The sequence below is a fragment of the Lepidochelys kempii genome, chromosome 6 (genome assembly GCF_965140285.1).
Source record: "Lepidochelys kempii isolate rLepKem1 chromosome 6, rLepKem1.hap1, whole genome shotgun sequence".
Taxonomy (NCBI): Eukaryota; Metazoa; Chordata; order Testudines; family Cheloniidae; genus Lepidochelys; species Lepidochelys kempii.
This window is the reverse complement of record NC_136385.1, coordinates 11,270,970-11,290,426: the sequence shown is the minus strand read 5'-3', so window position 1 is coordinate 11,290,426 and position 19,457 is coordinate 11,270,970. Positions and strand designations below refer to the sequence as shown.

At 43.9% G+C, this 19,457-nt stretch overlaps 1 protein-coding gene across 7 annotated transcripts in view; it reads left to right on the top strand.

The window, feature by feature from the left end:
• The first annotated feature begins 411 nt into the window (after positions 1–411).
• The window catches only part of LOC140913636 (E3 ubiquitin-protein ligase rnf213-alpha), a 175,638-nt gene continuing 156,592 nt past the window's right edge, over positions 412–19,457 (top strand). For 5 of the 7 annotated variants that reach the window (XM_073350364.2, XM_073350366.2, XM_078853451.1 and 2 more), the window contains exons 1-8: positions 412–489; positions 2,881–3,013; positions 5,175–5,317; positions 6,579–6,660; positions 9,025–9,161; positions 11,692–11,797; positions 16,704–16,781; positions 18,977–19,086. In XM_073350364.2, coding sequence (XP_073206465.2) covers positions 2,908–3,013; positions 5,175–5,317; positions 6,579–6,660; positions 9,025–9,161; positions 11,692–11,797; positions 16,704–16,781; positions 18,977–19,086 — 762 coding nt within the window. In that variant the 5' untranslated portion in view covers positions 412–489; positions 2,881–2,907. Of the gene's footprint in view, positions 490–2,867; positions 3,014–5,174; positions 5,318–6,578; positions 6,661–9,024; positions 9,162–11,691; positions 11,798–16,703; positions 16,782–18,976; positions 19,087–19,457 lie in introns of all 7 variants that reach the window. The other 2 variants (XM_073350363.2, XM_073350365.2) reach the window with 2 other exon arrangements.

The following is a 19,457-nucleotide window of genomic DNA, read 5'->3' as shown; positions in this document are numbered from 1 at the left end:
TTTATCTGAGCATAAGCTTTCGTGAGCATCCAATGCATCCGATGAAGTGAGCTGTAGCTCACGAAAGCTTATGCTCAAATAAATTGGTTAGTCTCTAAGGTGCCAGAAGATCTAAAGGACACTTTTTTGAATGGTTGGTGACACTGACAACCCTGTTTCTTAGGGTTCCAGTTTTATTGGTTACACTGTAACCAAACTGACTTCAGCAGCCTGAGCTACAGTTTCATCTTGAAGGCAGAAGTAACTGAAAACCCTGCATATGGGCCTATTGCTGTTGCAGACTACAAATGTTACTGAATTACTTTCACTTTCAAAATGAATAGTTACTTCCATAGCTCTTACAAGAAATAGAAAGAGAACAAAGAAATCACGTGTTTTGGGAAGCCAATTCAAATACAGTATATATAGGCAGACATGAAACAGATGTATTTCCTGGTGAAGATAACGTGCACCAGCAGGCATCTTTATGGCCAGGGAGTCTGCTACAAGGTAGGGTAAATGCGTGTTAAGACTTTTTAAACTGCTAAACTTGCATGATTTCCTCAGTTGATTTGTGATGGGACTGATGCCTGAGGAGAGACTGCAGGATTTCCCTGTGCTTCTGAAATTTATAACAAACCTTTAAATTAAGGGCAAACAAATAGACGGATCTTTCCTCTGTATGAGCCGTATTATGTTGAAATTAGAATGACATTTCCTGCTCTTGGTGAAATGGCATTGTTGACTAAAATGGATGATTGACCATTTATAGAAAGTTCTCTTATAAATTCTGATTCACAGGGATTATGGTATAAATTGTGATATATGCCTTTAACATAGATGTGCTTCCTTATTTACATCCTTTAAAAACTCGGATAATGACATTAACTTCTCCAGAGTCACCCTAGATTTATAATACTGGTGTCACTGAGATCACAATTTACCCTGACCCCATGGCAGTCTGTGGCTGACTCCAGATTGACTCCAGGGGAGCTGAGATCAGAATCTGGCTCCAATCCCCCTGCAGTCAGTGGATGACTCAGGATTTATCCCGAGGTCACTGAGAGCAGAATCAGATCTAATTGCTGTACTCATAGCACATCGCTGTGATGTGTTGTGTGCAATTTGGGGCAAACCTCTCTGCCCTTCACCTTGTGCCATCATTAACACCAGTGCAAAATGAGGATAGAGCACTGGACTGGGGCCCAGGAGTTTGATTTAATGCTATTTACCTGGTATATTTTGATATGTGAGACTGACAATTTGTGTTTAAATGGTGAGAAAGCTTTAACTTTTTGAATAACAACATCTGCGTCATTAAATAATTATTGTCTGACCCCCACTTTGCTGATCCCTTACCACTTCCCACACATGTGAAAACTTAAATAGATTAAAAATCTTTAAAAATTTCTTAAAAACATAATTTTGCACATGCATTTTCAGTGCAAACTTAAATAAATAAAAAGAATAAATGCGTAAAAATAAACATCAGTATTATCTGTCAGAATTATATACAAAAAATTCTGCCAGACCGAACGATAAACATATACAGATCCATTATATGTCAGCACCACCTGTTCTGTGTCACAGATGGACTTGCTAGGTGTACTGATCAGAAACGCCAACCAAAGATGGGGCCCCATGGTGCTAGGTGCTTCACTGACAAAGATAGTGGGTGGTATGTGAAATTATATGATTTCCTTTAGCTGACTATAAGTTTACTCCTGCTACTCAGTGATCCAATCAGTGTTAGGTACAAAACCACATAGAAAAGAGTGCGAACAAGTAAAGGTTTTTTTTAAAAAAAGCAAGGCCAGAGACCAGAAAGATAAAGGAACAGGAGGGGAGGGGAAAGAGGGGTTGGGGTGGGGAAAGGAGAATAACATCTCTGTTCCCACCTGCTAGGGGTTAATAACGTCGACAAATTCAATGCAATGTTGAGCTTGTAAATTGTGTGTATGTGTTTGCCTGACCAGGGCCTATGTCCATTGTGCATAATGCATTAGGAGTATTAACTGCATGAAAAAGAAAGTAAAATATTAGCAGCTGATAGTCCCAAATTACAGCCCATCTTCCACTGTCCTTTTCATGAGGAGAACAGTTTTGCGTTTACTGGAAATTATTATTTGCTTGTCTACTGCACATGATTTATCAGTGTCACCCAATTCCATTTGTCTTGATGCTGCTGATTATATTTGACAAATATCATTTTTTGCTAAAGCTGTTGTGTTGGTAGAAGGATGAAAGAGAAGGGAGAGAGAGAATGCATTTTTGGTTTTACCTCTTCATTTTATGCCCTTTATTGTGCAAGCTGAGCTGAATTTGTTAGGTTTGTTTTCACATATGATACTTTTGACACAGCTCTGTCACTTCCAGGGATCTTCACATGAACAGCTTCTTCCTGGATAGCTTATGCCTTGAAATTCAAATCTTAAAATGAAAAGCTGGGATCAATTGTTGAGAGAATTAAGGCCGATGAAATCAGAGATTCAGAATTAATTACAATGTTAAAAAAAACCCTACCTACATCACTCTACTTCTCTTACCTGAAAAGTAAGGGGGAGGCACTAGGTTTTTAGGTTTGTAACTAATACCATGTTGGCTGCTCTCATAATTTTATTGTTTTGTGATAGTTGGTGCTTTTATAAAATCCTCAGCTCCTGGAGTCAGGTAGTTATGTAAGACTCTCAGCTTTCCTTTCAAAACAAAGCCAGATTCTATCTCTCGTCACTGGGGAGAAAAGCTACAAAACATGATCCCCAAAAGGCTCAAAAACCAGGAGGCAAAGGAAAAAAGACCCTGACATATTATTTTTTAAAAGCCTCATGATTTTTAAAGCCAATCTCATGATCTTTTGGTGTTTGTCTCATGAATCCCTGCTGATACAGCTCTTTGGTTAAGGTTAACTTTCTAGGATAAGCCATAAAAATGAAATGTGCAGAATGCGATGGCAAATGTCTGGAAGGAGGAACACTCTGTCCGGAATGTCAGCAGCCTCTGAAGGGCACAAATGGGTCGCAGCGTCTGACAGAAGGTAACGTAAAGCTTTACATGTGTTACTGGTGGGTTGAACATTCCTTGTCAGCCACTCATTTGATTTATAGAATGGGGAGTTCTTCCACCAGGAAACCCGGGAAAGTCCAAATACGTATTGAATAGAAAGACCCCGCCCAGCCTTGTTATGTTGTAAAATCTCATTATTTTCTGTCTAAAAAAAAATTCACTCCTTTTCAGTTTAAAAAAAGTGTGAAAAGTCTTCCCCTCCAAAACCGTTTCTTACTCTTTTTAGTTATTTCCCAAGCTGGAAAGAAAAGAAAAGAAGTAGATTCCTTCTCCACACACTGCCTCTCACTCTTAAAACTTTCCTCTTCCTGTGAAAGTAAAAGGGAGGGAAAACGCCAGAAGATCCCCAAATCAAAATTTTTCAGTTTCCAAAATCTCAAATAACATACCATTTTGATGCTGAAATTAAATAAACGGTCAATTCAAAATGAAAAAAAAATATTGTGACATTTTCTGCAAGAAAATTGAAAATTTTCATTTTCTTGTGAAAAATTTCATTTTTGACAAAACATTTCCACCTAATTTTTTTTGATCCATTCTAATCTTAAGTCTTTTACAAATAGATTCACAGGATTTGATTTTCTGGTGTAGAGAGAAACCCAAAGATCTTCACCTCCACAGCGCAGGCTTGTACCATTAAGCTGAAGGAGCAACTCTGTTAGCTGGAAACAACAGTAGACTTTTATCCTTTGTCAGCTAGATTTTCAAAGACATGGATGTTAGGTGCCTACCTGCAATTTGCACCTATGAAAACCTCCCCTTAAGTGGTTAAGGCACTAAAAAGGGACATGACACGCATAGCTGTCTGGTTTATACTTCTGAGCACCGTAGCTATGCCAACCTAATCCCTGGTGTAGATGCAGCTAGGATGATGGAAGAATGCTTCTGCTGAGCCACCATTGCTCAGAGAGGTGGTTTATCTACAGGCATGGAAAAACCCCTTCTGTCTCTGCAGGCTGCCTGTATACCATGGGGTTATGCCAGCATAGCAACAGCACCGTCACTATCCTGCTATAGCCCCCGTCGTACAGGCAAATCCTTAAGCCAGCCAGTTTTTTATTCTTGTGTGATGGCCACTTTCTGGGATGATACTCTGGGGATTGAACCAGGGACCTCCCGCACTAACAGCACAAGCTGCTACAGTTTGAGCTAAAAAGACTGCTCTCTCACTGCAACTGTGGGCTGTGGCAACTCACACTCCCCGTGGATCGGCATGTGAAAGGGGGACCTATAGTCCACTCAGCAGCGGGTTATACTTGTGCCTGGTGTTTTCATTCACACGTGTGCCAACGCTACCAGCAGGGAAAGCAAGTGAACAATGCTGATCTTCCTCACTTTGCAAGGCGTGGACAGTTAGCCCTGCAGAGTGGTTATCTGTAGCATACAGTAGGGAAAGGTGTTTTGTAGCAGGATTGCTGTCACTGGCTGATGGAATGCATGCCACAGTGCGGGGTTGGGGGGATATTTCTTTAGCTGTCCAATTTTAATATTAACATATTCACTGTTTTTTTTAGAGCAGCTCGATTTGATAGACTTACCAAGTTAAGACTCTGATGCAAAGCTGAGCCCCCGAGTGTGTTGTGATCGTATTTCTTTCTGTTGGACTTGCTGTGTTGTCGATGCTTTATACCAAGAGCTGTTAATATCATATTTTCCAAAACCTCATTAAAAATATTTAGGAAAGGTGAAAAGAAACCACTGCAAAAAGATTCCTACATGTTTGAACATCTTCCAGAACATCTGCTACACACATTAAGTGATATAGGGGCCCCACTGTGCCAGCGTTACACGGACACACAGTGACTGAGATCACGGCCCCGTCTTGCTGGGTGCTGCACAGGTTCACGTCCACTGAGATCGGGGCCCTGGCAGGCTGCACCAACAAACAGTGATTGAGATTTGGGTCCCGTTGTGCTGGGTGCTGCACAGATACATACAAAGACACTGGCCACACTGTGAAGAGTTAACATACTGACAACTGTATATTTCCCCATTTTACTCAGCAGTGGGGTAAAAGAGGGGAAAGACTTTTCCGGTGCTGGAGACTCTAAGACGGTCATTTAAGTGAACACTGGGAATTTGCCCTCACACTCAGTGAACAGATACTGTTTTTCTGTTTTTGACTTTTTCAGTACCAGGAGCTAAATCTTTAGAGCTAGATACAAATGAACCAAACCCTCTGAGTTCAGGACTGTCAGAAGATGCCCCTGCCGCTGAACAGGATCCAGGACCTGGACTCCAGCCACCAGCTGATTCTGCGGAAGCAGCCATTGAGGTGGGGCGTTCGTTTCCTTAGGATCAGTGGGAACTGAGCTTAGTTTTATGGCTGCTCAGAAATTTTCCAATGATTTTTTTTTGTATGAAAATGCTGATTTATTGAAACTGAAATTCCTTGCGGGACAGGAAGGAAAAACACAGGCCTGGTTTCCTACCAGCTGACCTGGCGGGGTGTTCGGGGGCCTGCCATTTCAGGATCTATGGGTTCAGTGGAGTGTAGCAGCCCTGGAAGCTGCTCTCAGGTCTTCTAGGCTTGTCACTCTGCAGCGGGGGACTTTCTGGGCAGTTTCTGACTGTGGGGGATTCCTGGGGCTGGGTGCCCCTCAAAGCATCAACAGCAGCCTAAGGAGTCCGTTGTAGGTGGGCAGCTGCTACATGTTTTGTTTTAAAAAAGTCAAATTGAAAACTGTTGATTTTCCTGGAACAAATTAATTTTTTTCCCATGGGAAATTTTGAAATTTCTAGGCTGTCCTCACTAGAAACAATTTCAATTTTCTAACCATCTCTAATATTTAGACATCTCATAAAAGCCTGATCCAAAGTCTTAGTGAAATCGTGGGGAATCTTTCCACTGACTTCCATGACCTTTGGATTAGGCCCTAAATGGTCTACTTTTCAGAAGCATTGGGCACCCAGCAGCTCCCAGTGTAGTAAGCGGGATCTGCTGGCTTATGCTGTTGGAAATCTTTCCAAACTTTTTTCTTTTTGTTGAAAAATGTGGATTTTTGACTAAACCAAACTTTCCAGAAAAGTGTCCACTTTCATTAAAATCTTTTGATTTTTGGCCATTTGGGTCGAAAATTATTTAGTTTTTAATAGTTATTGACCAATTTTTTTTAGTTTTTTGGCAATTTGGGGCCAAAATTTTTACAGATTTTGGCCAAAATTGTTTGAGTTTTTGGAGGTGTTGGGCTGAGAATGTTTTGGGGCTTAGCAGGGTTTTGACAAATAGCTGTTTTTTCCTGTGAAAAGCCCTCCCATTTTCCAGCTCAGCACATCTGAAAATGAGTCCACTTATTTAATTGCCTAAATATGGAAGTAGGAGCCTAACATTAGCCTCCTGTTTTTGAAAATGTTAGCCACAATAACCCAGCAGCTCTTAACCTGCTCAGTTAACCTGTTTCTGCCGTCGGTTAGCAGAGGAGTTGTTCATGCAGGTACCCTCACGCCTGTCAAAGGGCTGCATTTGGCCTAAATCAAGCCTCTGCTACGTTTAAAGAATCACCCCATTCATGCTTTGATGACCTTCCTTTTCCAAGGAATGCAAGGTTGGAACAGACCGAGCCACTGGAGAAGCAGAGACAGAGGAGCAGAAAGAGGGGAAAATCCCGGATAGTAGCGGTAACCATTTCATTTCCCCGTGTGATTTTTTTTTTTAGAGCTGGGTGAAAATTTTAGACAGAAGAGTTTCCATGCAGTTTTGTCCAAAATGAAACATCTCATTTAGAAAATGTCATAATGATTTGTTTTGATAATGTTGCTTTGATTCACTTTGTTTTGACTTTTATATTAAATATTAAATTTAGTATTACATGTATGATACTTAATAAAATGTATATATGCTATTAAATGTTTAATAGAATGTAAAAGTCAAAATAAAATGAATCAAAATGACACCGTTGAAATAATACATTTCAATGTTCCTGAAAATAAAAATTTTGAAATTTTCATATTTTAGGAAATTTCATCATTTCAGCTTTTCATTCCAATTCAGAACATTTTTTTGAAATGTCAGTTTCCCCCAGAATAGAAATTCCCTTTCCTGAGCAGCTGTGGTAATTCTATTTACAAGTTTTTCATTTAAAAAGATAAATGGAATCCAAAAATCTGCCCCTTCCACCGGTAAAGCCTAAAACTAAGTCTACACTACAGAAGTGAAAGCGCTGCTGTGGGAACGCTCCTACGGCAGCGCCTTGGTGTGCAAGTGTGGTCACTCCTGGTAACCCCCCTCCATGAGGGGAATAGCTCCGAGCGCTGGGAGTGCGGCTCCCCGTGCTCGGAGCCTGTCCACACGAGCGCTTTAAAGTGCTCAAACTTGATGCGCTTGGGGTGTGTGTGTGTGATTTTTCACACCCCTGAGCCAACAAGTTAGAGAGTTTTAGCTTGCCAGTGTAGACGTGGCCTAAGCTGATGTGAACCATTACCGCCTGGAAGCAAGCGAAGATGTGTGCACAATCTCACAGAGACACAGCTAGTGCCTTAATTGGACAGCCAGAAGAATGGGGTCTAGTAGCTGGGATGGGATCACTGCAGTGTGGTCTCTGGTGGACTTAGACATGGTGCGGCTCAGGCCAGCACGGCTGGGGCAGCTGGGGCCAGCATGGCTGGGGTGTCTTGGGCCAGCCAGGGCAGCTCAGGCCAGCTTGGGGGTCAGGCCTGCTGTTGCAGGCCAGAGCAGCTCAAGGGTCAGGCCCGCTGGTGCAGGGTGGCTGGTGGGGGTCGGGGTGGCTGGGGCCTCAGGCAGATGGGGTGAGGCTGGTGGCCTAGCCCCCCTGAATGGAGGGTTCAGCCACTGCCTGTGGCTGAGAGTTTTGCTCATCAGAATATCAGCAAGGGTTTTTTTCTGGGAAAAATTTAGAGGAAAATATATTTTTTTAAAACATTTTGTTGAAAACTTAAAAATAAACAAAAAATTTCAGTTTTCAGCAGCCAGAAACTGAAAAGTTTTCAGTTTTGCAACACAAAATTTTTTAATAGACACATTCTGCAAAAATGTTTAAGATAAAGACAAAATTTTCCCTTGAAAAAGCATTTTGATTAATAATTTCTGACCAGCTCTAACTGAAATAATTTTTTTAAGTAGATATTTTTCAATTTTTACCAAAATTAGCTAAAGAAAGGGGCCAGGGATGGGGCTGGACTAAATGGGAGGCTGATAACTGAGGGGGAAAACTAGGTTTTTTTAGGACTGTCAAGCAATTACAAAAATTAATCACGATTAATCATGTGATTAAAAAAAGTATTCACGATTAATCATGTGATTAATCGTACTATTAAACAATAATGGAATGCCATTTTAAATATTTGTGGATGTTTTCTACATTTTCAAATATATTGATTTCAATTACAACACCGAATACAAAGTGAACAGTGCTCACTTTATTTTTATTACAAATATTTGCATTGTAAAAATGATAAAATAATAGTATTTTTCAGTTCACCTCAAACAAGTATTGTAATGCAATCTCTTTATCATGAAATTGCAACTTACAAATGTAGAATTATGTACAAAAATAACAGCATTCAAAAATTAAACAATGTAAAACTTTAGAGCCTGCAAGTCCACTCAGTCCTACTTCTTGTTCAGCCAATTGCTCAGACAAACAAGTTTGTTTACATTTACAGGAAATAATGCTGCCTGCTTCTTGTTTACAATGTCACCTGAAAGTGAGAACAGGTGTTCCCTATGGCACTGTTGTAGCCAGCATCACAAGATATTTACATACCAGATGCACTCCAAGATCCAAAGTGAGCACTGTACACTTTGTGTTCTGTGTTGTAATTGAAATCAATATATTTGAAAATGTAGAAAAACACCCCAAAATATGTAATACATTTCAGTTGGTATTCTATTGTTTAACAGTGTGATTGAAACTGCGATTTTTTAAAAAAAAATTAATCACGTGAGTTAACTGTGATTAATCAACAGCCCTGTTTATTATTCTTAATATTAGTGTTGTTTTTATTAACATTTGCTTTAACCAGGATCTGGAAGTTTAGAACCAGAAATAAATGAAGGAAATGAAGAAAATGAAGGAAAACCTGAGAGTCCAGGACTTTTGAAAGATGACCTGTTTGGACAGGAATCAGGACCTGGATCCCAGCTTCAGGCAAAAACAGAGGTAGGAGTTATTTCCAGATTTATGTTTTAAATCAGTTACTCCAAGATATAGGAGGTAAATTACAGCTGTGGGAATTCCTCCCATTTCCCAACAGAGTGAAAAACAAAATGTCAGGATGCGTAAGGAGATATTCTAGTGCCAATGTTACACCTTCCTATGGATACTGCATTCAGTTCTGGTCACATAGGCGCCAACTTCCCCTCTTTTCTGTGGGTGCTCGACACCCCCTCTGCCCCCAGCCCTGCCCCCACTCCACCTCTTCCATGAGGCCCCGCCCTGCCTCTTCCTCGCCCCCATTCCAACCCCTTTCCCAAAGTCCCTGCCCCAACTCCGCCCCCTCCCTGCCCCCACTCCACCCCTTCCATAAGGCCCTGCCCTGCCTCTTCTTCGCCCCTATTCCAACCCCTTCCCCAAATCCCTGCCCCGGCCCCGCCTCTTCCCCACCTCCTCCCCTGAGCACGCCATGTTCCCACTCCTCTCCCTCCCTCCCGGAGCTTGCTAACACTGACAGACAGCTGTTTGGCGATAGCCGGGTGGGAAGCGCTGGGAGATAGGTGGAGGAGAGGGGACGCAACCTGCTCAGGAGAGGGGGAGGAGCGGGAGGAGGTGGGGTGGGGGGTGAGGGGAGGTTGGCTGCCGGTGGGTGCAGAGCACCCACTAATTTTTCTGCGTGGGTGCTCCAGCCCTGGAGGATCAGGGGCTTGAGACTTATGTGCGAAGAAAGATTGGAAAGATCATGATTATTATTATCTATCTGTGACAGTGCCTACGGGCACAGTCCCAGTGTGCTGGGAGCTGTACAAACAGAGAACAAAAGATGATCCCAGCCTCACAGCACTTACAGTCGAAATAGGTTTAGCTTGGAGGGGTGGTGAAGGGAGGTTAGGGTATTAGCTTAGCCCCTGGGGATGTAATGGTTCAATTCCTTGCTCCACCACTGACTTCTTGTGTGAGCTTGGTCATGCTCAGTGGTTTGAGCATTGGCCTGCTAAACCCAGGGTTGTGAGTTCAATCCTTGAGGGGGCCATTTGGGGCAAAAATTGGGGATTGGTCCTGCTTTGAGCAGGGGGTTGGACTAGATGACCTCCTGAGGTCCCTTCCAATCCTGATATTCTATGATTCTATGATTCTATGTCAGTGCCTCAGTTTCTCATGTGTACAAGAAGCGTTGTAGCCATTTCCTACCTTCTAGGGGTATCGTGAGGATTAATACAGTAAAGGTTGTGAGATGCTCATGTATTATGGTAACAGGGGCCATCTAAATACCAGAGATAAATAAGAGGGGGCATGATGGAGGACTTTAACATAATGAATTGACTTCCATGAACGCTGTTTAATGATGCAAGAGAAAAGGACAGAATAAATTAAATTGAAAGGCAGTGAGTTTAAAACTGACCAAAGTAGCTATTTCTTTTTTGGAGAGAGAGTTAGCCTGTGGAACTCACCGACACAAAGGTATCTTTGAGGGCAAGAACTTAGTGGGAGTCCCAAAAAAGGGAATGGACATTTATAAGGATAAATTTACGCATAGTTCAAGTAAATCTGGTAAAACTTTATAATAAACATAAACCCACCTCCTCTGGGGAACAAGCCACCCATTAACTGTCTGTGGATAGGAATACGTTATTCCATAACTATCCGCATGGTGGTTCCGTCCTATGTAAGAGCTGACACTGACCATTGGAGTCTGCTGGGCTGGATGGATCATTAGTCTGACTCATGCATTAACAACGATGCTGCTTGGATCCTGCTTCTGTGTTATCGAATGCCTTGTCAAGTGTGTGGAAGGAAGGGCTTCTAGGAGCTGATTTGATACCATGGCTCCTGGAAGGAAACATGATGATGGAAAGTAGGTTTCAGTGGCTTGGTGGGTAGATGGGTTCTCACAGGTGATGTGAAGAGTCAGAAAGAATCACGGGGTGAAATGTTCTGGCCTATGATACACAGGAGGCCAGAGTAGATGATCACCGTGGTCCTCTCTCACCTTGGAATCTATGGATCTGTTTTGTCCATAGCAAGTCCCAGGAAATTGCCCTCCAGTGAATGACCTGTTCAACATAACACTCTCCTGTGTCCAGCCAACAAAAGATGAGAGGGAAAAAGTTTTTATGGATGAAATTTGCCCCAGCACAAATTCTAGGTACCGCCTCAATCCTGAAAGGACTTAGCAGCGTACAGTCCTTGTGTGCGAGAGACAGTGCACTCCCTGGGCTGCTCCTGGCCTGACACAGTGATGCATTGCCCCTTATTTGGGGCTGATGGTAAAGTTTCCTCAAGTTTTCTTCAAGCTCAAGATCTCAGAGAGCTTCCTGGGGGCCCAGGCAGCTATTTTGCCTTTGGATTTCTGTCTAGGCCTAAATTTCACCCCATCTGAATGCCTGTTACAGGACATAGAATCACAGAAACTTAGGGCTGGAAGGGACCTCGAGGTATTATCTAGTCGGAACATGTGATCTGAGGCAGGACACATTTGGCCTTTCTCAGGGCTGTATGGCCTTTATTTCCTAGCCTTTAACTTTCCTTTTCAAAGGAACACAAGGACACCAGCTCAGACAGCAACCTCGCTGAGGCAGGGAGAGGTGATGACCTGCTGCAGCAGGAAGATGACCTCTGGGTGCTGGTACCTGACAGCGCAGGTAACCAGCTTCAAACAATTTGCTTAGGAAAAATCTTTATTTAGAATTTCTTTTTCCAGAAAAGAACAACTGATCCTTTCCCACCAGTCCTGCTCTCCTGTAATGTCTTTCTTGACGCAAACCAATTCATTCTGCAGACCAGAGGGGCATGTCTTCTAGCCTTTTATGTCCAAATTGGGAGCAAAATTAAAACAACATCTGACTCTTATCATCTATCTCAAAGTGCTTGACTAAGGGGGTGCGACAGGGTACTATTAGCAGCACCCTGGTCACTGATGTCACTGCATCCTGAAGAAGACTGCAAGCTCTGCTATGATCAATTAAACACTGTTGGTGAGGATGTAGAGATAAAGTTTCTTGGCACCTGAAATTACGGCTTCTTGGAGCAGCTGGTCCTGGAGCCCACAAGGGAAGAGGCAATTCTTGATTTAGTCCTAAGTGGAGCACAGGAAGTGAATATAGCTAGTCCACTTGGTAATAGTGCCTATAATATAATTAAATTTAACATCCCTGTGGCAGGAAAAACACCACAGGAGCCCACCAAGGTAGCCCTTAATTTCGGAAAGGGGAACTACAGAAAAATGAGGAGGTTAGTTAAACAGAAATGAAAAGGTACAGCACCAAAAGTGAAATCCCTGCAAACTGCATGGAACATTTGTAAAGACACTATAATAGAGCCTCAACTTAAATGTGTGCCCCAAATTAAAAACCATAGTAAGAGAATCAAAAAAGTGCCACCGTGGCTAAACAACAAAGTAAAAGAAGCAGTGAGAGGCAAAAAGGCATCCTTTAAAAAGTGGAAGTTAAATCCTAGTGAGGAAGATGGAAAGGAGCATAAATTCTGGCAGGTGAAATGTAAAAATATAGTTAGAAAGGCCAAAAAAGCATTTGAGCAACAGCTAGCCAAAGACTCAGAAAGTAACAACAATTTTCTTTTTAAGTACATCAAAAGCAGAAAGCCTGCTAAATAACCAGTGCGGCCACTGGACGATCGAGGTGGTAAAGGAGCACTCAAGGAAAATAAGGCCACTGCGAAGAAACTAAATGCATTTCTTTGCATCAGTCTGCATGGCTGAGGATATGAGGGAGATTCCCAAACCTGAGCCATTCTTTTCTGACAAATCTGAGCAACTGTCCCAGATTGAGGTGTCATTAGAGGAGGTTTTAGAACAAATTGATAAATTAAACAGTCACAAGGACCAGATGCTATTCACCCAAGAGTTCTGAAATAACTCAAATGTGATATTGCAGAACTACTAACTTTGGTTTGTAACCTGTCCTTTCAATCAGCCTCTGTATCAGATGACTGGAGGATAGCTAATGTGATGCCAATTGTCTTTAAAGGCTCCACTTGTGATCTAGGCAAGTACAGGCTGGGAAGCCTGACTGCGGTACCTGGCAAACTGGTTGAAACTATAGTAAAGAACAGAATTGTCAGACACATAGATGAACATAATTTGTTGGGGAAGAGTCAACATGATTTTTGTAAAGGTAAATCATGCCTCACTAATCTATTAGAATTCTTTGAGGGGGTCAAAAAGCATGTGGACAAGGGGGATCCAGTGTACATAGTGTACTTAGATATTTGGAAGGCCTTTGATGAGGTTCCTCACCAAAGACTCTTAAGCAAAATAACCTGTCATGGGATAAGAGGGAAGGTTCTCTCATCGATCACTAATTGGTTAAAAGATGGGAAACAAAGGGTAGGAATTAATGGTCGGTTTTCAGAATGGAGAGAGGTAACGACGTAATTGGGAGGTTACAAGTGGAAGGAACAGGAGGCAAAGGGGAAGCTCAGAAGAAAAGCTCAGAGGGTGAGCCTGGGCTGAGGAAAGAAGGCTTTGTGGAAGTCTCCTCTTGCCATAAACCCCCAGTACACCGTTCTACTTGGCAAGGAAAGAATAAATATGCACTTCGGTGGAAGGGTAACAATCCGGTGTGTGTTTGTGACTGTGAGGCCACACAAACTGGCCAGGCCGTAGAGTACACTGGGCAGAGACTCCTGGTCTGCTGTGCAGAGCTGGGAGAGGGGGCTGATGTTGGAGTGTTCCCTTCCCCCGTCCATGTACCCAGTCTCCGCTGAGCTGCGGTTGGCACACAGGGAGCCTGTCTGTGCCTCGAACTCAGGAGTGGGAGGGGGTGAAGGAGAGGAGCGAGCAGCAGGTGGGGAGGCCTTGGGGAAAAGGGTGGAGCCACTCGTTTCCCTCCCTCTAGGCCCCCTCTCCCACTCCTTGTTGCCGCTTACTCCTCTCCTCTGCTGCAGAGGAGAGGAGTGAGTGGTGAAGGCGAGCGGCAGGGCCTCGGGGGGACGAGGCTGAGCGGAGACAGGTCTCTGGGGAGAGCAGGGGCGAGGCCCCGGTCTGGGCACTGGGGGAGCTTCCGGGGTTCGCACCAGCCTCCCCAAATGCCAGAGTCATGTGCCGCCCATGACTGCTGTATTGAACAAGTGTTCAGGCTTCTAAGTGCTCATCTTACAGAGACAGCGAGCTGACACACTCAGGTACACAAACACTTCCCCCCAACATGCAAACTCTTTCACATACACACACTCCCCACCACACACTCTCTTGCACACAGACACACACACTTATGTTGTTATTGTTGTTGTTACTTCTTGGTACTTCCTGTTGAAATGTGCAATGCACATATGGTCTCTGTAATTTTATTCTTTCAAAGTTCGTCAAGGATTACAGTGCTGTTATATTAGTTTTTTGACTGGTCTGTGTATTTCATCATTTTATTTCTCTCTTATGCTTAAATGTAATTCTTTGAGTAGTGAGTTCTAAAATGCCGAACCTGTCCCTGCTGGATTAATTTATCATTATTACTTTTATTACCATATTGTGCTTTGTCATTCATTATTTAAAGTGGTACAATCAAATAATAGTATCCTTCTAGAATGTAAATTTAGCTTGTACTCACCTTTTGTACTCAAACTTTTGTAGCTTGTACTCAAATTTAGCTTGTAAACTCACCAGTTTAAAAAAAAAACCACACACCAAAAAACTTAGCTAAACACATGACTTTAGACACAGTGCAGATGAAGGTCGCTTATTTTCAAATTGTATTTTTAGTTATAGCTGTAAAATAACTTAAAATCCGTACAAAACTAAATGTGGTTCCCAGTCTGATACTAAAAGCAGCGATGGAGTCAGAAGTTAGTGACTCACGCACACGATTGTGATCAGGGAGCATAAACAACAAAATAATTAGAAAAACAAATCCCTGTTCTTAATAAAAGATTAAAAACCACAGATGTTAAAGTTAAATAAATACATTTTTAGGAGAGTGAAAAGCAATTGATTAAAATAGAGTGAGTGAGTGTGTCTGTTAAGCAGATTTTAAGCAAATTTTATTTATTTTGAGTTATCTCTACTAAAGATAGTGTGCAAAGTATCAAACTTGGGTTTCTGTTATCTGCGTTAAGGCTCCAGAATTGAGACGTCCCGGTTTCGGATGGGGACTGTTTTGCTGTATTATCTCCTGATGGTTCTAAACTTACATCTTTCTTTTTTCTTCTTCTTTTTCCTTTATGCTGCTTTTCCTGGTGTGGGTCACGGCAGCAGCATGGAGAGAAGGGAGGACCAGACCTCCATCCTCCGCAACAGGTTCCAGCTCCTCCTGGGGGATTCCCAAGCGTGCCTAGGCCAGCTGGGAGATATAATCCCGCCAGTGTGTCCTGGGTTGGCCTCAGGGCCTCCTCCCAGTAGGATGTGCCTGGTAGAATTCCAAAGGAAGCCTCCTAAGGGGCATCCTTATCAAGTGCCCGAACCACCTCAGCTGACTCCTCTCGAACTGGAGTAGTGGCTGTTCTCGGGGGCTCTCCCAAATTGCTGAGCCCCACACCCTAAACTTGCATATAAACTTAAAATACGGCTTTAATAGGTGTTTGTATATATTTTTTTCTTTCTTCATATAGGAATTAGGTACAGTGTTCCTGTCAGCTAATTTCTAAGTTATTATCCGCAAAAAACCTAGAGTTTTCAGGTGCCTAAGTAGCCCCTGGAATCACGGTTAAAGTTGCCCCCCAAATCTGAAATGACACCTGTGCCTCCCTCCCAGAGGGGTCAGAGTGAACCCCTGGAACAAGTACCACACTTAATGATAGAACAACACTTTTATATAACCCAGGCAAAGCCAGGAACAGACCCAGGCCAGGATCTCTAGCGGGGATTTCAGACTGCCTCCCCCAGGCACAGCACACAACAAAACAGCTCTTCCTCGCCCGGCTAGACACACACAGACTTTTGACCCCGCACCAACGCAATCCCCTCCCTACCTTGGGTCAATCCAACCTCTCCCTGCAGTCTGGTGCTGGCTGGCAGGGTGAGCTCAGGACGGTGTGTTGGTAACGTGGACTCAGCTCCTGGCTGAGAGTTTACGAGAATCCCTTTTGCAAGCAGCGGGTTCTCCTCCAAGCAGCTTCCCCTCTGCCCTAGCTTCAGGCTCCTCTTTCTTCTTTGTTTTCTTTTCCAGTTTCCAGGCTTGTCTCTCATCCTGATTCCTGCCTGCTCATTCACTCAAACCCTTGCAAGGGTCAGAGTTAATGCTATGCCTTTGGCTGGCACTCCCTGCAGCCAGTCAGGTTTGTGCACAGTGGCAGGGAGGGGCAAGGGGAAGGAGCCATCATGCCAGCTCCACAGAGGTCAGTACCATCATCCCCATTCTACAGATGGGGAAACTGAGGCACAGGGAAGTGATGTGACATGCTCAAGATCATTCAGTAGCTGAACCAGGTGTAGAATTCACTGCAGCCTCTTACCATCTAAGCTGCTCTGACCCAGGAAATAAATATATTGGGTTGAAAATGACTCACTTGGGGAAAATACTCTCCTAGCCCCTTTCATTTCCTGCTTAAGCTCCTCCTGTGATCAGTTCGGTAATGCCGCCCTCCTCTAACTTTCAGATGGTGAAGATGGAGAGGCTCCTGTAGCAGAAATTAATATACAGAGAGCAGAGCAAACAGCAGCATTCTCATGCCAAGGTAAAACCCCAAATAATGGCCCAGATTCTACTCTTTTGTTCTGGACACTTTGTGCCATTCAAGTGGGGCCCAGTGGTGGAGTCTTGCCTATGCTGGCCAGCTGAGAGTTCCCCTCTCTGGGGAAGTTCTCAGCTGGTGTAAGGTCGCAGAGCTGCCAACTGGACCTTGCCTGCACCCTGGCACAGGAAGTGGAGAATGAGCATAGCTCAGGCAGACTCTGTCCTTGCACTGGTGTCTAGTGTCTGAGATGTACAGCTGATGCTGTGAGTATCATCAAATTACACGCTGAGTCTTGGGGCTGCACCTTTCACCACTCCATTTGAAGAGCTCATGCCATTGCCCCCCATCATCCCCAGGAGGGACAGGCAAGTTTTCCCACCGTACACTGTGAAAGCCATTCTAGAAAGGTGGAGCTCACACAAGCACTACAAACCCTGGCATGCATAGGTGCTGACTTCCCCTCTAGCCAGGGGGTGCTCGATCCCCACTGTGCCCCAAGCCCCGCCCCTCCACCCCTTCCCCCCAGCCCTCACCCCACCTATTTCCACCCCTGCTGCACCCCCGTGCTTCCCCATTCCAACCCTTCCCCCAAGTCCCTTGTAAAATAACTGTACATTATTTTGCATGTACAGTCGGGATTATATTTTCCAATGTGTATTACTTTGCATTTGTCAACACTGAATTTCATCTGCCATTTTGTTGTCCAGTCAACCAGTTTTGTGAGATCCCTTTGTAACTCTTCACAGTCTGCTTTGGACTTAACTGTCTTGAGTAGCTTTGTATCTTCTGTAAATTTTTCCACCTTACTACTTACCCCTTTTTCCAGATAATTTATGAATATGTCTAAGTACCGACCGCTAGGGGACACCACTATTTACCTCTCTCCCTTCTGAAAAAATTACCATTTATTCTTACTGTTTCTTTCCCATCTTTTAACCAGTTACTGATCTATGAGTGGACCCTCCCTCTTATCCCATGGCTGGTTACTTTGCTTAAAAACCTGTGGTGAGGAACCTTGTCAAAGGCTTTCTGAAAGTTCAAGTGCACTGTATCCACTGGATCACCCTTGTCCACCTGTTTGTTGACCCTCCTCAAAGAATTCTAGTAGAGTGGTGAGGCATGATTTCCCTTTACAAAAGCCATGTTGACTTGTCCCCAGCAAATCGTGTTCATCTCTGTGTCTGATTATTCTGTTCTTTACTATAGTTTCAACCAGTTTGCCCGGTACTGAAGTCAGGCTTACTGGCCTGTACTTGCCTGGATCACCTGTGGAGCCTTTTAAAAAATTTGGCAGCCCATTGGCTAACCTCCAGTCATCTGGTACAGAAGCTGATTTAGGTGATAGGTTACAAATCACAGTTAGTAGTTCTGTGACTTCTTATCTGCGTTCCTTCAGAACTCTTGGGTGAATACCATCTGGTCCTGGTGACTAATTGCTATGTAACTTCTCAATTCGTTCCAAAACCTCCTCTACTGACACCTCAACGTGGGACAGTTCCTCAGATTTGTCACCTAAAAGGAATGGCTCAGGTGTGGGAATCTCCCTCAGCTCTTCCGCAGTGAAAACCAATGCAAAGAATTCTTTTAGCTTCTCCACAATGGCCTTGTCTTCAGATTCAAAGGAAGTTGAGAGCCTGTTTCCTTATTGTCATTAGGAATCATGTTTGTTAGGACAGTGTCTCGGGTCAACCAAAAATGTGGCCTCATTGTGCTAGATGCTGCACAGACACAGAGTGGTAGATGTCCTTGTCCCGAAGAGTTGACAATCTCAACAAACCAGACAGACCCAGGGTGAGGGAAGGGGTAGGACACACCAGCAGGGTGACCAATGGGATGGTGGCAAAACAATTTTCTATTTTCCAGAGGGTTTAGTTAGGTGGGGACCAGCTACATGGACAGAAAAGAGAAGTGAGAGGGGACCCAGAAGAGAGGCTGAGGGGGACAGGGCAGGAGAGAAGAGGATAAAAGGGGCAGGTGTGGATTGAAACGGAGGTGAAGAGACTTTGGGGAGGGGGAGGGTTGGAACAAGCAGCCAATTGGAGAAAGTCCTGTCCAAACTATAGAGAACCAAACGGTTTCCTCATTTCCTGTGTCCTGCAGGACAGCTCCGGAAAGGAGGGGCACGAGGCATGTGTGAAGGATGCTGGGATGGGTAAAAACTGGTGATCTTCACTTGTTGTTTGTTTTGCACCCAGAATGGAGAACTTCAGAACCGAACCAAGACGAAGCACGTCTGCTGGGTTCAGGACGGGAATTGGGACCTGGATCCCAGCTGCAGTGCCGTGCTGCTGGGGTAACAGATGAGGTGGGAGTTTTATTTAACCTGATCAACATCAGTTGAGCATCGTTATTCCAACAATTAGCAGGCAAGCTGGCTTGGCTGGTGGCACAGGGTGGTGCCCCAGGGCAAGATCCCAATTCACATCTGGCCAGTGTAATACTTATTTTGGTCCAAGAGGGTCTAAATTCACAGAGACTGTTATGATCATCTAAATTTGGTCTCCTACATAACCCAGGCCAGAGAACCTCACCCAACCTCACGTCAGGGATGAATATGGCACCACTCTCTGTTACCCTCAAGTGACTGCTAAATGGATGGCTTATTTTCAAACACTGGCCCAGAGTCTCTCATAGGGATGCTGCACTGGCATCCCCTTACCCTGGGAGCACCCTGCG